The 18780-nt window shown below is 50.8% G+C and overlaps 1 protein-coding gene across 1 annotated transcript; it reads left to right on the top strand.

Annotated features, from left to right (window-relative positions):
* LOC111852236 (transmembrane protein 198-like) lies at positions 1-17852 on the top strand. Its single transcript, XM_023827893.2, has 5 exons — positions 1-566; positions 12209-12446; positions 13846-14421; positions 15453-15655; positions 16714-17852. The coding sequence occupies exons 2-5, from the start codon at positions 12284-12286 to the stop codon at positions 16867-16869; spliced, it is 1098 nt and encodes a 365-aa protein (XP_023683661.2). The 5' UTR covers positions 1-566; positions 12209-12283; the 3' UTR covers positions 16870-17852.
* The last annotated feature ends 928 nt before the right edge of the window (positions 17853-18780 follow it).

The following is an 18780-nucleotide window of genomic DNA, read 5'->3' as shown; positions in this document are numbered from 1 at the left end:
TATATTCCGCGCGTATGTGTGTGTGTGTGTGGCTGATCCCGGCATAGTCTCGCGCCTGTCCTCCTTTTTCCCGGATTTTACCCGCATCCCTCTCCACAGCACGCGCTCTTCCGGAGGATGGTACGCTCCATATGAACGAGGTTTCCGCGCTTTGGGCGATTGGTCCAAATCAGACTAAACGGACAACCCCTGGATTAGGAATCTGAGGCGAGGCGGAGTCTGTGATCGAGAATATTGCAGTTTTAAAACAAACATTAAAAATGCAACGAGTAGCCATATTCGTTAATTTTTAAGATCCGATGCCTTGTCTTTTTCTTATTAATGGTTAATAGAACATAAGTTCCTGCATACGAATTGTGGTTGCCTTTGTTTCAAGCTCAGCTTCTGGAGCTTGTGGAGGCGATCGGGTGCATTGTGCCAAACGGATCACTGACGGCGCTGCAGGATGGTGAGCGGGTATTGCTGATAGATATGAGGCAATTATATTCAACGGTACGGTTCGGACGCTGGATGACTGAAGCGCGTTATGGACAGTGGGACTGCTTAGATGCTGAGTCCTAGGAAAGGTAAGTAATGGTTCCTCTTTGTTGTCACTGAGCATACACGGTGACATTCATGCGAAGTCTTCTGGGTCAGCGCGAGTGCCGTGAGCATCTAAGGTTATACATTCTGGATGTGCAGAAGAAGCCGGCACATACAGGAAACAATAATTTGCTTTTTAATTTGTTACGCCAAGGCAACCGCGAGTCAATGTTTATGCATGTCGTCAGTAAAGTGTTGATATAACTTGTATTGTGATAGATAGGCTTGTAGTTAGGGTCATATGATCTATTGTTTTTACTCCCTGTCGTTTTGACATCTCACTTGGAGTGGGTTAACGTGCACCCGCAGTGGTTTGGCTCTGACTTTTTTTGAGGCTGTACTTCTTTTTGGACGTGTGCGCTTCCACGAATGAAAATGTAAACAAGGCGAGCGGGATGCATGTCATACACAGCCTCGTGCCCGCACACATGCGTGCCATGTCACACACGAGCTCGTGCCTGTGAACTGGTCACGTGTGAGGGCGACTGTCCGCCGGCGTGTCTATACGCCCCCCCCCCCTGCTCACGTTTTACATGCGCTGCGTTTCAAAATCATTATAACCCCCAATACATTTATGTAGTCTTTGTTTAGTTACGTGTCTAGCCCGGTGGGTATTGCTGGGTTAATGGGTCTGCAAAGTGCCCCAAACACCGCCCAGGGGCATTAACACTTAAACCCTTATCTTCCGGTGGCGTGGGCATGCATGTCCCCGCGTTTCCCTTAATTTCTATTCCCTTTCAGCTCCGTGTAAACTCTTCCTTCCTTACTTCCGCGGCATTACAATACACAAAAGTCCCTACACGCGCTGTGCTCCTGGAATGAGAGCCTAAACAAATACACGGCTTGCAAGGGATGGGTCGGCTCAGGTCTCCCCAAGAGGTACTCGATATCATCTTATTTCACACAAAAAGGTTTACTGACGGCTTTATGCCGCTCCCGGGCACTAATCATAAGACAAAAAACACGCAGTCAGTACAGCATCACAGCACTGCCTCAGGCCCGTAAAATATCATATTCATGTCGTGCATGCAGGATGTTGTGTTTACTGCTGAATAGCCTGTCTGAAAACTGCAAAGAGCAACATTTATTTCAAGCATCCGCGGAAGGTTTACTTGCACCTTGCAGTAAAGGCTCACTGTCAGCCTGTGTAGGTATGTGACTTAAGCGCAGTGCTAGCAGTTACATGCAGGCAGACCTACACAGATCCTATACGGTTCTGGTACCGGTTCCTCGGTAATATTGACCGTGTGTGACTTCCAGAGAGGAGTTGCCTTTGTGCTCATTTCCGGCACATGGATTCCGACATGAATGCGGCGGGGGTGCGGGATTTGGGAGCTGAAAGGGAGCGCGCACGGGATCCGAGCCAGCTGGGGAGAGCTGCCGTGGTGGGGGGAGCTGGCGCTGTCCTCAAAGTCCTTAGCGTTCCGATGTAAACCTATAAAATTGCACATTTGGGTCCAAATTCAATCGTACCTGTTAAAGTTTGTCAAAAATTTAGCCGCTAACTTCTTATTCTAATGCTGGCTCAGGTCTGCTGTCCATTTTAACAACAAAGGACGAATTTTTGCGGTGCGTTGGCCATTGCAGAATTTGTGACTATTAGTAACCCAGGGCTTTTGAAAGAATAAGGGGAAGATGATGAAGTTGTTAGGGAAACTTAATTTACCGTGCAGCATGAACTGGGTTTGCTGGGAAATGGCATAGATACCGCTCTGAGCTTCCTAAAAAAAGATTTTGTGAACCCGGAGGCATAAAAAAAAAAAAATGTGTCACTGTGGCAAAAGGTATGACAGAATAAACAAAAAGTGCATATTCAGCATTTTGGTCCCGGAAAATCGATCCTCGACAAGGGACGCTGCTATCTGGCTCCGCTTCCGTGCGCAGTGAGGTCTGTAGCCTAGATTTTAAAATCCCCAGCAGCCGCTCTGTATTTAAAGGGGAACTCCACCCAAAAATAACATTAAGATCGTTTAGGAAATTATGTATTATGCACCTCAAGCAAGTTATTAGCTCACCCTCACATCAACATTTATATTCTGGTTTTCGCTGAATGTCTATGAAGACTTGTTTAGATTCTGATGTTTGATTTTGATATTAAAAGCCAGAGATTTTTCAACTGATTTCCTCTTTTCTTTTCCAGGTTTACCATGAATCTTTGGTAGAGTATCATGTTTAAAGGTGGAGACTAAGATTAGGCCTAACATTTTCATTTAGGATGTGTCGCCAGAGAGATAAAGGCAGGAAGAGGCAGAGAGAGACGGTGGGAGAAAGTCAATGCTAATCTCATCGATCCCCTGCATTACTGTCCATACTACCAGTTATGGGGCCTCTGATGTGGGTAGAGTAATGTTTCCCAGCATGCTTTTGCTCCCTCCGAGCCCTCTACCAGACAGTCCACATTTTTGCTCCCTCCCAGTTCCATACTGAGAGCTGGAGGGGAAGCAAAAATGAGGACTGTCTATGGGTCCCCAAGGACCAGATTGGGATACACTGGGCTTGAGCCTGAAGCAGAATTCAGAAGCCATCTCAGTGCCCTTCTTACATGCCCTGATTCCTTCTCGCTGGGGATGATGATTATTGACCATGGGATCCATATGCAGCCTCAGCAAAGCTTTAAAAACAGCATAATAGAACAGCCCCAAAGCAGTGATCCCTTTTAGTTTAAGTCTTGTTTTCCTCCAGAGCAAAACTGACATGCAGGTGTAAGTGGAGCGGTCTGTCTGAAAAACCCCAGCAGCTCTATGAGGCGTGATTGGCTCTCCACTCGAAGGCGGCCATTTCCAGGCATAAGAAACAAATCAAGCTCTAATCTATATGGCCCAGGGTGACATCACCTCCTGCAGAAGCTCCCGCACGCGCACACACTCAAGCGGAGTTGAGACTGCTGTGGTTTTTCGCTCCAGCAGACGTAACCCCCACGGTCGAGAATGCTCTGTGTTTGTGACTCTATCCGAGCTGATCTATGATGAAACTTGACCCTTATCGTACATATATAACATGACAGATAGGAGACACGGTGACATCACAGTGAGTACGAGAGAGATGGAGGTTCGGGGCTCGGACCTTCTGTGAATTTGTGCTCGCCAGTGAGGGGGACGATGGCAACTGTAGCAGACCTTGGAGGTCGTGTATTATTATTACCCAGCTTCTTAACACGATTGGTCACCCTCATCCTCCTCCTTATTACACATAATCTGTTATGCTATTTGCCATTTGCTGCTTTCCTGTAGCACTACATCTCCTTTAATGGCAAATTTTTCGCTTCTGCTTTTAATCCTTTGTATAAAAAACGACTGTAAATCACTGTGAAGTGCTTTTTGACAACTTACTTGTGAAAACACACACACAAAAAAAAAATCAAATCTGATTGATCGCTTAATAAGTACGCCCCATTAAGGACGGAGGTGCTGCTCAGTGCTTAATCACCGGGCCCGCATTTCCGGGACGATTCCGCCCGCGAGGCGCCGTCGTGTCCCTCTGCGGTTTGTCTGAACCAGATGTCTCTGCTCTCAGCCAGAACGTTTGATTTCCTGGAAAATGCTGAACTTAAATAATTGTGGGCGATAAGTAGGTAACGGTTAACGGAGGTGGCTGCTTTCAGAGTGCTTTAACGCTGGGACACCTGTAGAGTCCTTTTGTCTGAGCTCATTATCCATTGGCTAGGTTAATTAGTGCATATAATGAGCAGTAATGAATGACATGCTTGTTGCCGGGGTCTCCCGGTCCAATGGGTTCGAGCTGTTACCACGGGAAAACCCGGCCTGCTTCCGCTGTCTGGTGGGCTTTGTTTAAATGCCCCCTCCCCTCCGCTGTCTGATCCCGAGTTGACAGAAGGTCGCCAAATGTCCGCCCGCACCGTCCCGGATATCTCTGCCCCTACCATGCCAGGCAAGCACCGGGGCGCCGAGCGAGGGTGTGAATGTGCTGTCTGTCGCTCCCCGTCGGAAGCCCGCTGTCTCCGGCCCCCCCTGCCGTCGCCCCAGTTGGACGCGATCTCCAGGACCTGCCGGACATTCCAGGGATTCCCAGCTCGTAGCGGATGGTGGTGCGTTGCTTCCTTGTTTTCGCTCGTCGCCACGCGGATAGGTGTCTGCGCTTCAGATATGGACACGTGTCCTCGTTGTAGCCCCACCCCTTTGGCCTGTCCCTAGCCGGCATGGGGGAGGGGTCTGCTCGTCGCTACCATTCTCAGGGCGTGGGGGGGAGAGGTTCCCATTTGCTTCCCGTTTTGTGAATGCAGCACAGCTGGTTCACATTGGCCCAGGAGCGGAACAGTAGGGCCAGCTTGGCTGTGGGTGGGAGAATAGGGCCACTTAGAGAGAGCGTGTGACTGATTTGTTGTCCTTTTGTCCTATTTTGAAGTGCCATGGAGTAAACAAGCCGGCCGGTTAGGAGCAGTGCCCCCGCGAGCACGGTGTTTACAGGCAGTGCCCTGCCCCGGCTGTCTGCCTTTTCATTGGCTCATCACCCTTCTCGACGCCCCGCCTCTCATCGAGCGCCATGTTCCAGTCAATGTCACATCTCTGCAGCAGCCCTGGCCCCAGGGGCTCTAGCCATTGATCTGCTTGCGATGGAGGGATGGATGGATGGATGGATGGATAGATGGATGGATTTCTACTGCTATAATTAAAATGATGTTTTATTCTCTTCCAAATAGTGGTCTTAGCCCACTTAGTGGTTTAATCTCGTAAGACGGGAGTAAGCCACACCCACTCTCTTTGTCTCACTCCCTTTCTCCTGGCCCGTGTTCGGTGTTTGGCGACACGTCGCACCAAGCAGCTCCTCGCCCCACCCTCACTCTCTGCCGCCTTCGCTTACCGATCCTGCCCCTTACCCGCTGCTGGCATTGATGAGAGGGTCCCCAGAGCGGCTGAAGGATCCAGGAAGGGCAGTAAACAGCTCCAGACTGTCACTTTTGCAGGGACTCAGTAGGCAGAAAACGCTGCGGATGTATCCTTATTATTTTTTATTTTCCCAAGTGAACTGGGTCTTCTCATTATATGCCCAAAATAAGTCTAAAAAGCCATATTTAGAGTCCAAAGAAATCAACAGACTCATTGCGGGTAACCTCAGCCGCTGTCAGCATCTGCAGGGAATATTAAAGAAATAGCACAGCCGTTTGTGGTAGGTGTGAACGGCGTTTGTGGTAGGTGTGAACGGCGTTTGTGGTAGGTGTGAACGGCGTTTGTTGTAGGTGTGAATGGCGTTTGTGGTAGGTGTGAACGGCGTTTGTGGTAGGTGTGAACGGCGTTTGTGGTAGGTGTGAACAGCATTTGTGGTAGGTGTGAACGGTGAACAGTACATTCATTCGCATTAGAAATGTAGAAAGTTGTAAAGAGAGCGAATCCTGTGGCGGTGATAGAGGGGGAGCCAGAGTAGTGGGAAAGGAGGATAAAAGAAACGAATGAATGAAAAGAAAAAGAATGAATGTAATGAAAGAGCAAAGAGCTGGCATGAGTACCAGGATAATACTGCGTTTCTGCAGCCGTAGTTACGGTGCTATTTTATAAACAAGGACGTTCTGTTTTGGGATAATAGTCCATTGTCATAGGACAATATGTTATGTTGTATTGGTGATCTGTGCTTGCTGTCTAAATATCTGTAATAAGTATTTTTACGTATGTTTGCTCTCGGGGGGTGGGGGGGGGGGGTGGCAGGCATCTTCCGGTTCTTTAAGATTGTTTTTCCACAACCGGTGGGCTAGTCCACAAAGGGGCAGTCAGTGTTCTCAGATACCTGAGGGCCTGAGATGGATGCTGACTGTTGTGTTGGCGCGGTTGTGCTTGATGTAGCTGATGCAGTCGGTCCTGTGGAGGGCAGCGCCCATCGACCACATGGTCATGGAACACCAACGTGACCTCGGGGTCGACGGCCGTCTCCCTCCACGGGATCACAGGGGGCACGGCATCCGCTACGTCAAGATCATCTTCTTTCACTGTGTGGTCGATGGCCACCTCTCCCCATGGAACCCACCGGGAGCGCATCATCTAAGTCACGCTCCTTGATGACAAACCGTCACCACACCCGGAGGACCGGTGAGAGGCGTGACCGAGCCCCCGGCCAAGCAACGGGTGGCACGATCCCGTCGTGGCTCATTCCCACCCACGCCTGCCCCAACCCCCCCCCCCCACCCCGGCGGCCGCACATTGACGTGTCCCAAACAGACCGTCCTCATGCATACGGATGGATGTAACAGATTGTCGGGTGGGGGGGTGGGGGAGGGCAGCATGACTCTGCGTGTTCTGTGCTCTCCACGTCGGTCACGATGGTGGCGCTGCTTTCCGGTACGGCCTGTCGTGCTAGACGTGGGCCACGCTGACGGAGGAAAGACGTCAGCAACACCCCCCCCCCCCCCCACCTCTCCAGGCCAGAGGAACTTGCTGTAATGGGGCTGCGGGACTCTCAGCGCTCAGCGCTTCCCATTACACATGTAGTGACTGAAACAGCATGTATTCACGCTTGTGTGTGCGTGTTCGACATACGATTATTCGACAGAATAGCGTGTCTCGGGCCCGTTGATCTATTTGTGTCTTCTTTTGTCTGTTCGTGTGGTTGCTTCTGTGCTCTTTTTCATGTGATGGATTTAGAGCGAGAGAGAGAGAGAGAGAGAGTGTCTAAAAATGAACTGATAATGATGTTCCCGGACGGCTGAAAAGGCTATGTGTCAGTGACTCAGACACACCCCTGGGACCTGACAGTACGGCCTGTTTGTGCCCCGCCTGCGGAGGCTGAGCGACATAGGTGCGCCTTTAACAGCATCTCCCCCCCCGCCCCCCACACACACACACGACAGTGATGTCATGTCATGTCTCCCTGCTTCCGGGGTCCGCAGAGCGCCGCGGTAACATTCATAGCACAGACCTCCCACCGCCGTGTCCCTACCCCCCCACACCATGTGGTCTTGTGGCATTTTAAGCCAGGGCCACAAATCCAGGATAATCAGCAAACCTGCAATCCACTCCAGAGTCTGCATGTCGACCTGAATCTGGGAATATGGGCCAATTACGGGATGCGGACTCTGTCCAGCCCTGCTGCTAAGTGGAGAGATTTCACTGCTTCCTTCATTAGATATTTTAGCCAGTATTTTAGGTCTGCAAAGCCTCATGTCTTTGCGGGAAAAACAATTTCAGCGAATTACAGTTCCTGTTCAATACCCTGCAGGGGTATGAGGCCTAATGGTTTAATTTCTTGGTTGTGGTTTTATTTCTGGGAATATTGTTGCGTGTGTGAACACTACGCCCCAGCCCTCAGCAAGCAGAGTCTATCATTGCCAAACATAATTTTTTTTGAAGATTTAAAGTGGAATGATTGAGCTGAAGATGAAAGATTGAAAGCATTTACAGTTATACAGAGTTAAATTAGCCTATTTCTAGGAAGGTAATACAAATGCAAATGAACACTATTTGTTTTTACTTGGGTGTCCTTTAGATGTTTGACAGACGACCTTCTCCTGCTCCGTGTTTATTTGGGGGGGGGGGGCTGCAGGTGCTGGGTCATCCTGTCACTGTCTATTCTGCTCTCCCTGCGAATGGAGTTAGCCTCTGCTGACCTCTGACCTCCAGGCCCTCAGATTAAGTCTTCTGCTGGAACCTGTGAGGGGATTTTCGAATCCACAGTGGGTCATGGAGACCCTGAGGAACTGGACCTGCAACCAGAAGAAAATAGATCTGAACCTCACTGTCTAAACCCATAATATTGTAAGTGGCAGAAGATCTCATTTTACATAATTGTCCCCTGGAAAAAAAGATCCTTTCTCTGTGGTGCGACCTCCTGCTGATCTCGCTAAAATATTCATGCCGGAGATTCCCCTTCAACAACCGCTGCTCACTCACTCCCTGGCAGCAGGGGGCAGTGTTCCAGCCACGTTTCCATGGCAAAAGGGTAACCATAACCTAAGGAGGCTATGATTCAGAAAAATATGGGCAGGTGTGCATGGCGTGATGCCCAAAGGGCAGCGTGGGTCCGGCGTAGGTGGGGGCAGCAGGGATTTTCATGCTTGTCTGGGTCGTAGCAGGCGAACGCTGGTGTCTGCTAAAGCTGTGTATGTAATGTGCTCTGGCGCCGTGCGGGAGAGTGTCTGGACTCTCCGTCGGCTTAGGAGGTTCCCTCCAGTTATCTGTGCTACCTGATCGATAAGCCTGCACTCAGGCCCGACAGAGGCACAGCGAAAGATGGAGTGAGTGCCTCTCTAATCCCATTCCACACCTCCTCCCTGTCCGTTTCCCCTTCTGCCCTCCGCTCAGCCGCATCGCCGCCGATCTGAGTGCTAATTTCTTAGCTCTGTGCTCATGCTCACGCTCGCATTATTTTTTGTTTGTTTGTTTCTTTGAGGGATTTTCTGTTCAGGGTCAGACAGGCAAAGCCAGCCCTCGGTCGGGATTTTGTCCTCCAGGGAGGGGTTGTCCCGTGATTTATTGTTTTGCATTTTATTCAAATTTTTTTTTTTCTAAAGGGGAAATCGAGCCAGCTGCCATGGAGAGATAGAAAGCGAGAAGACCCGAGCAAAACACTGATTGGCTCTCAGCTTGTTGCTAGGGACTTCAGGCTGCTCTTTCATTGGCCCACATGACTGGGAGCTACCCAGAATCCACCATCCTTTAGTTGTTATGATGAGGTTCATGAAGTGAGAGGATGGAATAGCAGTATAACGAGTCTGTCCACTATTATTTTATAATGTTGTTCTTTGTTTTCGCACAACAGGTTAATATGATACCCTGATTCTATGTCAGTTCTGCTGTATTTCATACTATATTTACACATTCATTGATAAAAGTATTTAATAATTTTTATTACAACCACAAAATCAGGAATGAAAAGTAAGTTAATCTTTGCTTTAAAAATGATATACATTTTTGCACAAGTACGATGGTGATACTGTTGGTGTAAAGTTCTGGAGAAGGAGAAGGTACCACCTGGCCATGGGTGTTTCTGGTTCTGGTTCAGGTGTTTCTGGTTCTGGTTCAGGTCCGGGATAGGTTAGGGACGATGGGAATTGGGGTGTGGAAGAGGGCGTTTGGCATTACCCGCCCCCACAGTCCACCGGATCGTGCGCCGGCTGTGGACGTGCAGCGCTCGTGAATCCCTGTAGGGCCCTGGGGGCTGGAGCTGAGCATGTAGTGTCCTGCAAAGCCTCCTCAAGGTGCTGGGTTTACTCTGAGAGCTCTGGCTTATGGGTTATGGCACGTGTAAAGGGATGCAGTCTGTGTGTGGCTGCGGACTGATGCCCTTTAGCTGTAGTGTGTCATGTGACATGCCCCGGGTAACAGCCGGCTGGCTTGTCATTGGGGATGTCTCAGGAGCCCCCCCTCCCCCCCAGCCACGCATGAGAAACCCTAAGTCAGTGGTGTTCAGCAGCTTTGGAACTGCTTTGGGCATCTGGCCCTGAGCAGAGCGCTACCCCCCCCCCCCCCATTCCTGGGTCACATTACCCCTCACCGTCCGTCCCCTGTACCATTAAACAGCAGGACAAACACACCTTGTCTTCGCTGACACTGTCACTCCACATGGTGTCAACAGCTGTTGTTCCCTCTCAATTGCAGAACTAAAACCTGGAATGTGTGATGTGACAATAGCCCAGCCCGAACCAGATCCACCACCCCGGTGTAATGGAAGTGCGTGTGTGTGCATGTGTGTGTGTCTGTGTGTGTATCTGTGTCTGTGTGTCTCTGTGTCTGTGTCTGTATGTGTGTCTGTGTCTGTGTGTGTCTGTGCCTGTGTCTGTATGATTGTCTGGTCTAGAAGCCACTGACTTGTGTCAGTGGCTCAGAAGGGCTCTGAACGAAAGACGCAGCACTGATCTGTGAGGTTGGGCTCCCGGCTGATAATCAGCTGAGGGTCAGCTGGGCGGAGGAGTTTGACAGGGAACTGGGAGGCTGGAGTAGAGGGAGAAGGTGACGGAGCATGTTCGTAAAACTGCGGATCGAGGGATACGGAAAGAGAAAGGGAGAGAGGGCAGTGGGCAGAGTAGGAGAGCAAGAATGGCTCAGTCCACGGACCCCAAGAGATCAATTTTCTCCCCAGATGGCCAAATTCATCTTACCCTTCCCTCTCAGCTTTAACACAAGAGCAGCTCATTCCTGCCTGCCGCTGTGTGATTCTCGCCATCGTGGCTCGTCGTTTGTTCCGTTTGGATAAAATGTGGTTGCTGAGTGTCTGATGTTCTAGTGAAGTCACATTCTAAAGGCAGTGGTATAAGAACAAGCTGATCTGTTCTGGAAGCTTGGCCGGATACGTAGAGCTGTGAGTGGTGAGTCGTGTAGCTGGTGGGCTGTTGCACATTTTCTGTAGGGCCATAAAAACAAATAAGGAATGATGCATCCGCATGGGCGGGTCCTCTGGCTGGCCGCCAGCGCTGGCTTTCAGGAAGACGCCTCATTTCACGGTGATCAGTGAATTTCTCATTGCATGCAGTGACTTTACCGTCCTCTGACGAGTTCCTCTAGTCCTCAGTGCACGGCACTGCTAGCTTAGCTAGTTCTTCCTATTCCTGCAAGCAGAATGAGGTTGAGGCGTCGATGGGGGACATCGGTGAATTGGCTAAGGGAGTCAGTTGCAACCCAGAAGGTTACAGGTTTGAGACCCAGTTCAGCAAGCACAGCTGTGCAGAAAAATCAGAGTGTCTTCCAAGGTAGAGACTCTCTACAGTAATTGACATGGCACAAGGAACAGAGAGGGTCCACAACAATTGACATAAGGCAGGGAGGCTTTGTGGCAACTGATACAGGGTAGGGAGGCTCCACAGCGACTGATACAGGGCAGGGAGGCTCCACAGCGACTGATACAGGGCAGGGAGGCTCCACAGCGACTGATACAGGGCAGGGAGGCTCCACAGAGACTGATACAGGGCAGGGAGGCTCCACAGCGACTGATACAGGGCAGGGAGGCTCCACAGCGACTGATACAGGGCAGAGAAGCTACACAATGACTGATACAGGGCAGGGAGGCTCCACAGCGACTGATACAGGGCAGGGAGGCTCCACAGAGACTGATACAGGGCAGGGAGGCTCCACAGCGACTGATACAGGGCAGGGAGGCTCCACAGAGACTGATACAGGGCAGGGAGGCTCCACAGCGACTGATACAGGGCAGGGAGGCTCCACAGAGACTGATACAGGGCAGGGAGGCTCCACAGCGACTGATACAGGGCAGGGAGGCTCCACAGCGACTGATACAGGGCAGGGAGGCTCCACAGCGACTGATACAGGGCAGGGAGGCTCCACAGCGACTGATACAGGGCAGGGAGGCTCCACAGCGACTGATACAGGGCAGGGAGGCTCCACAGAGACTGATACAGGGCAGGGAGGCTCCACGGAGACTGATACAGGGCAGGGAGGCTCCACACATAGAAACACACCCATTACACATAGAAAACACACCCATTATGTACTGACACAATACAAACTGACCAGTGACAGACATCCAAAACACAAGATCCACTCAACTGAAACTGACTGTAGACTTTGCGATGTTTTGATCTGAATAGACTTTATGATGTTTTGATCTGATTTAAAAAATCTGGATATAAATTTGGAAAAAAAAAAAAACGCTAAAATTTGAAATGTGTGCATTGAAATAAATAGCAGTTCCAAGTGTTGATTAGTCAGTAACATTGTACTGTTTTGTTTAGGTCCACCCCTGTGGATGGGTCAGCTGGTGCCCCGACTGGTGTGCGCGGCTTGCTAAGTTGGCCCCCGCCGCCGTCATGGAGTCTACCATAACCCTAGCCTTCAAGCTGGCCCCCCCCGCCCGCGATGGCAGCCCCGAGCACCACAGCTGTGAGGAGAGGATGGAGCGCCGCTATGAGATCGTCCCCTCCGTTGTCTGCTCTATGTGCTGCCTCTTTGGCATCATCTACTGCTTTTTTGGTAACAGCTCCGGCCCCCGTTTGACCCCATTTATCGAGTCCTCTCAGGTCACTAGGGCCGGCGGCTGCCAATCCGGTGGCCGGCATTCAAATCCCGTAGCGTGGCTCGCACCTCGGATGCGCAGCGGGCTGAAGTGTGAGCGGGTTGACATGAGATTGCTGCTCTTGGTCCTGTGCCGCAATGTGACTAGTCGTTGCTTAGTAACTGCTGAGGTGGCCTTGGTGTATACAGTGCGCGGCTTCCACTGCACAATCACATCACCTACTGCTACCCAGGGTGGCTCTAGCAGGACAGAAATTTGAGCCAATGACTTACAGGGAAGATGGCATCCTATGATGGTGTCACGGTGAACGACACTGAGAACGACACATTCTCCTGCCAATAGTTGTGTATCTAGTAGTGATGGACAAAATGATGCTTCATGAACCATTTGCTATATTTTTGACCCCACTAGATGGTGCTCTTTGGTTACTTTGGGGCATGCTTTGTGCCCTTTTTGAATAGAGAGCATCTAGTGGCGTCAAAAAATAGTTCATGAAGTGTCATTTTGTTCATTACTACTAAGCACACAGCCACTTAAAAGTCAGTCTGATTATCCTATTCTGCCATACGCCCATTTCGGCGTGTCTGTTGGAATGGAACCCAGTTGGGGACTGGCTGTAATATATATAACTGATTGTCCCAGCGGACAGCACCACAGTACTTGACAGACTATTGACTGGCTGTGAACAGTCTGAACACTCTTCTAGACTGAGTTATTCGGGGGGTGGGATCACTAGACTGCCCCCCCCCCCCTCAATGAAAACCCTTTATTGCCTTTAGTGTGGCTGAGGCCTTGTCTCTGAGCCCATGGTTAACAATAAGCAGGGATTGACAAAACTGGTATGCAAGTACTCATTCGCTGTAAGGTTAAAAGGCGTGATAATTTCTCATCACAACAGTGCAAATGTGCATAAAATAAGTACGCATTTACACTGTTATGACCAGAAATGATTCTGCATTTTAACCTTTATACTGCAAATGTTATACTTGCGTACCAGTTATTTCAGTGCCTGATAATAAACTTCAGATGACTGCCAGTTACCCCCATAATGTGCGGTTGTCCATCTTTCCTAGGCGGACAAGATCGTCCATGTCAGGAAGGACACTATGAGCTGCTTCACTGACCAATCAACACAGAGCAAGAACTTTGTGCTGAAATGAAATCCAGGTCCTTTTAATCAAAATGGTAGTTTCCAAATCCTGTTCTAGCTCAAAGCGTCCTCCCTGACATGGATTATCTGGTCACCCTAATCTCTCTGTAAAGCTAAAAAAAATAAAAGTCAAACTTAGAACGAGGTTCTGTGTTGAGTACTGCCGTGTTGAGGGTCCTGCCTGAAGCCCTCGCCTTCGTCCACAGGCTACCGCTGTTTCAAGGCGGTGATGTTCCTCACGGGCCTGATGTTCGGCTCCATCGTCATCTTCATGCTGTGCTACAAGGAGCGGGTGCTGGACACGCAGCTGAGCGCGGAGGCCAGCGCGGGCATCGGCCTGGGCATCGGCGTGCTCTGCGGCCTGGTCACCATGCTGGTGCGCAGCGTCGGCCTCTTCATGGTGGGCCTGCTGCTGGGGCTGCTGGCGGCGGTGGCCGCGCTGCTGGCCATGGAGGAGTTCTACCACCCGCGCACCGTCTGGGTGCCGCTGGCCGTGCTCCTGGGCTCCGGCATGCTCTTCGCCGTGCTGACCCTGCAGTGGCAGCGCTGCTTCACCACGCTCTCCACGGCGGTGTTCGGCGCCGCCGTCATCACCGTCACCGTCGACTACTTTGCCGAGCTGTTCGTGCTGGTGCGCCACGTCTACGAGCGCATCAAGGTGGCGCCGCCGCGGCCCGTGTGCTGGTTCACCTGGGCGGTGCTGGGCGTGTGGCCTGTGCTCACTGTGCTGGGGGTGCTGGTCCAGTGGAAGGTCACGGCTGAGGGTTACTCTCACACTGAGGGTGAGTCTGCAGGGGCAGAATGGGAATTCTGGGAGGGGCTCGTCCCCAGTGACCTGTACTACGAAGCGGGGTTACTGGCTTATCGGGGTAACTTGTCGGATTTAGTGTGTGTACTAAAGTGTGTACTCTGTGCATTCCTGACTGTGTCCCTGTGTGTACCTGTGCATTCCTGACTGTGTCCCTGTGTGTACCTGTGCATTCCTGACTGTGTCCCTGTGTGTACCTGTACATTCCTGACTGTGTCCCTGTGTGTACCTGTACATTCCAGACTGTGTTCCTGACTGTGTCCCTGTGTGTACCTGTGCATTCATGACTGTGACCTTGTGTGTACTTGTACATTTGTGACTGTGTCCCTGTGTGTACTTGTACATTCCTGACTGTCCCCATGTGTACCTGTGCATTCCTGACTGTGACCTTGTGTGTACCTGTGCATTCCTGACTGTGTCCCTGTGTGTACCTGTGCATTCCTGACTGTCCCCATGTGTACCTGTGCATTCCTGACTGTGTCCTTGTGTGTACCTGTGCATTCCTGACTGTGTCCCTGTGTGTATCTGTGCATTCCTGACTGTGTCCCTGTGTGTACCTGTGCATTCCTGACTGTGTCCCCGTGTGTACCTGTGCATTCCTGACTGTGACCTTGTGTGTACCTGTGCATTCCTGACTGTGTCCCTGTGTGTACCTGTGCATTCCTGACTGTCCCCATGTGTACCTGTGCATTCCTGACTGTGACCTTGTGTGTACCTGTGCATACCTGACTGTGTCCCTGTGTGTACCTGTGCATTCCTGACTGTCCCCATGTGTACCTGTGCATTCCTGACTGTGACCTTGTGTGTACCTGTGCATTCCTGACTGTGACCTTGTGTGTACCTGTGCATTCATGACTGTGATCTTGTGTGTACTCTGTGCATTCCTGACTGTGTCCCTGTGTGTACCTGTGCATTCCTGACTGTGTCCCTGTGTGTACCTGTGCATTCCTGACTGTGTCCCTGTGTGTACCTGTGCATTCCTGACTGTGTCCCTGTGCCCCTCAGTGATTATCAGCCGCCAGCAGCGCCGCGTCCAGCTGATGCGGATCCGCCAGAAGGAGGAACGCAGGGAGGGCAGGAAGAAGAAGAAGAAGAAACAGGCGCAGCACTCGCAGCACGCACACCCGTCCAAGCCTCTGTACCCCGAGCCCCCCTACCGCAGGAAGCCCAACCCCATCCGCCGCTTCGACGGGGACGTCCTCTCTCCGGTCAGGCCTCACCTCACCTCCTCCCCCTCCTGCACAGTTCATTTAAAGAGACCCACAGAAATGCGGCTGCTTCTGTTTTGCACGATAAGCACTTGCACTCAGTGGGCAGGTTATTAGGCATCGTTCAAGATCCGCTCTGAGATCCGCTCTGAGATCCGCTCTGAGAGTAGATGCATTCAGAGGAGCCCTTCTGCGCCTCGCTGCTGTACTGAGCTGTTATTTTTGCGCGTGTGGCCTTCCTGTTAGCTTTAACGAGTCGGGCCACACTCCCCTGACCTCTTTCATTAACGGGGTGCTTTTGCTACCGCTGACTGGCTGTTTTTTGTTTTATTGCACCATCCTCTGTAAAATCGAGCCACTGTACTGTGTGAAAATGCCAGAATCGCTTAGCTCAGCTGTCTTGGCCTCTATTGCTCAGTTGTACACCGAGTCGCCCTCTTGACCCAGATCTAACCCATGCTGTGTGTGTTCAGTTACAGCCGCTCGAATAGCTGCTTGGTGCCTCAGGCAGTTTGTGTTAATGAGCTGATATACCTAACAAACAGCCCACTGAGTGTATTTGTTCTTTTTATTTATTGTAGTGAAATGATAATAAAGGCCTTCTCTTTCTTCCTCTCTCCCAATCTCTTCTTCTTTTTCCCCCCCATTCCTATTTCTCTCGCTCTCATCTACTTCTTTTATCTCTCCCTCCCTCTCTCACTTCCTCTCTCCATCTCTCTCTATCATGCTGTCTCCATCTCACTCCCTCTCTCCTCCTCTCGCTTTCTCTCCCACTCGTTCTCCCTCCCTTTCTTCCCCTCTCTTCCCCACTCTCTCTGCATCTCCATCTCTCCCTCTCGTTTCCTTTCTCCCCCCTTCCCCTCTCTTTCTCCCTCTCTCTCTTCCCCTCTCGCTTTCTCTCCCCATCTCTCTCCCTCCCTTTCTTCCCCTCTATTTGTCGTTTCCTCCCTCTCTTCCCCGCTCCCTTTCTCTCTGTCTTCATCTTTCTGTCTCTCTCTCCCTCTCTCCTTCTCCCACTCCATTATACACTCGCTCTTGGTGCCTGGACCCTCTCTCAGAGCTACATCCAGAGTTTCCGGGACAGGCAAGTAGACATACGGGAATATCCTCAAGGCAGACTGATCAGCGGGGCTCACACAAGCGTGGACATAGACTACGAGTGCGGCTCCACCGTGCCCCTCACTGCTGCGGCCGGGCCCTCCATGAGGGTGTAACATCGCCCTCTGCTGGAAAGGACTGGTCTCGTCTCATGGCTGTCACTGTCCCAACAGAATAGCTGAAGTGAAGACCACTGCAGAGTGCCCTGTTTCCCAGTCAGTCACCCAGGCTCCCCCAGTGTACAGCATCCTCCATGCTGATTGGCCGGCAGAGCCCTGCCTAAGAAGGATTCATATTGGTTTGTTACAACTTATTACATCACATTTTAGCATTTTTCTGGACCCCTCGTCCTTGTACTGGGTGCCTGGTTGATCACATTGAAAGGGGTTGGGCATTCGGGAATCGCTTGGCTGCCTTCAGCTGCAGAAATACTTGCGATGATCCCTGTATTTCTCAGATTAAGGTGCCACGCCCCCCTGTGGCCACTAGGTGGTGTAAACTGAAGACGAATCACTCGCAGCCCTGAACTTTGGCCTTCGCCATCACTGGGCATGCTCAGTTTCCACTGCGCAGCCTGGGTGCTTCCTGAGATGTAAACCAGGGACTGAACACCCCTGCGCTTATTTTCTCAGGATTCGCCTTAATGCAAGACACTTTACACACGATGTTCTAATGGCTTGCCATGCTCACAGGTTTCTCCATTCGTAACGGCCACTGGGACCGTCCAGAAGTGCCACACCTGTCTTCAGGTGAGCTCCAGTTAATCACATTAAAAAAAAAAAAAATGTCCTCATTTTCATTTGCCGAAATGGCTCGACGCACAAAACCATAACCTTAAAGTGCGTCCTTGTTTAGCGTCTCGGGACAGTGAAGTGATGGGAAAAGGGGATTATTCTGGGAATCTCCCAGAAGGAAATTATTTTGAGAATCTCCCCAGAAGGGAATCATGAATTATTTTGGCAGTCTCTCCAGAAGGGGATCATTTTGGGGAATCTCTTCAGAAGAGAATTATTTTTGGAATCTCTCTGCTGGGTGCTTGACCTCATCTGCAGTTAGTCTCAGGAATTTGTTCTGTAGTGGCCTGCCCACTTTTGGTGGGGACCAGGGGAGCGGGGGGGGGGGGGGGGGGGGGGGGAGGGGGGGTGTTGAGGCAGATGATGAAAAGCTGGAGTTTGATTCCCTTATCACTAGCCTGCGATTAAGGGAGGGAATTTACAAGAAAAAAAGTGCCATTGTCATCACAGGTTATTTTGGTGATGGGTGCTTGGGGGGGTGACTCCTTCCTTAAAATGGGAGGCAGTGAACATTTTCCTGTCAAAAAGGAGGGTGGAGGGAAGCAGAAGGTGGGGGCACCCCTGACCCCGGCTCCACAGACCTGAGCGAAAGATGCAGTCTTGCTTAGGATTTCTGCTTTACCAAGCCGTACTGCATGAGTGTGTCGTAGTCGTGTCTCCTGTCCATGTTTCGTGTGACAAAACGCCGGAGGGGTGCTTTGGGTGCTTTAAGCTGGGACTCTCTCACCCTCTGTATATTTTGTAAAGCAGCCCTGAGTTATTCATGAACACTGTTTCATTCTCTCCTGTAACTCTGTCCTCCAGTTGATTGACCTGCACTAATTTATTGACCAATTTGTCTGTCTGCACTTTTGTGATGATCTCTGAATGGTTGTTTTTCTCCATACTACTGAATTAATGTATTATTTATTTCCTTGAATAATTATGTGCATTTTCATTTGCGTTTCCTATTCCTAAGTTCTAATTTCCCGGCTTCCTGGGATCTGTGTGGTACAGGGGGGGGGGGGGGGGGCCTGGGCCTCTTCTCCCCCAAAGTACAGTGTTTGAAGCCTGTTGTGTTTGTCAGCTCCATGATGGGGGGGGCAGGAGTGTCTCTTTGGGGTCGGTGCCCCACTTTCTATTAAAGGGCAATTCAGGGTGGCTGATTGGGATGTTACCAACTGCTCTCGACAATCTGGATCTTATCATTGTGTCATTACTATTGTTATGATTATTGCTATTATTAGTAATATT

The sequence above is a fragment of the Paramormyrops kingsleyae genome, chromosome 16 (genome assembly GCF_048594095.1).
Source record: "Paramormyrops kingsleyae isolate MSU_618 chromosome 16, PKINGS_0.4, whole genome shotgun sequence".
Taxonomy (NCBI): Eukaryota; Metazoa; Chordata; class Actinopteri; order Osteoglossiformes; family Mormyridae; genus Paramormyrops; species Paramormyrops kingsleyae.
Note: the sequence above shows the minus strand (reverse complement) of the source record. Positions and strands in the feature narration are given on the sequence as shown.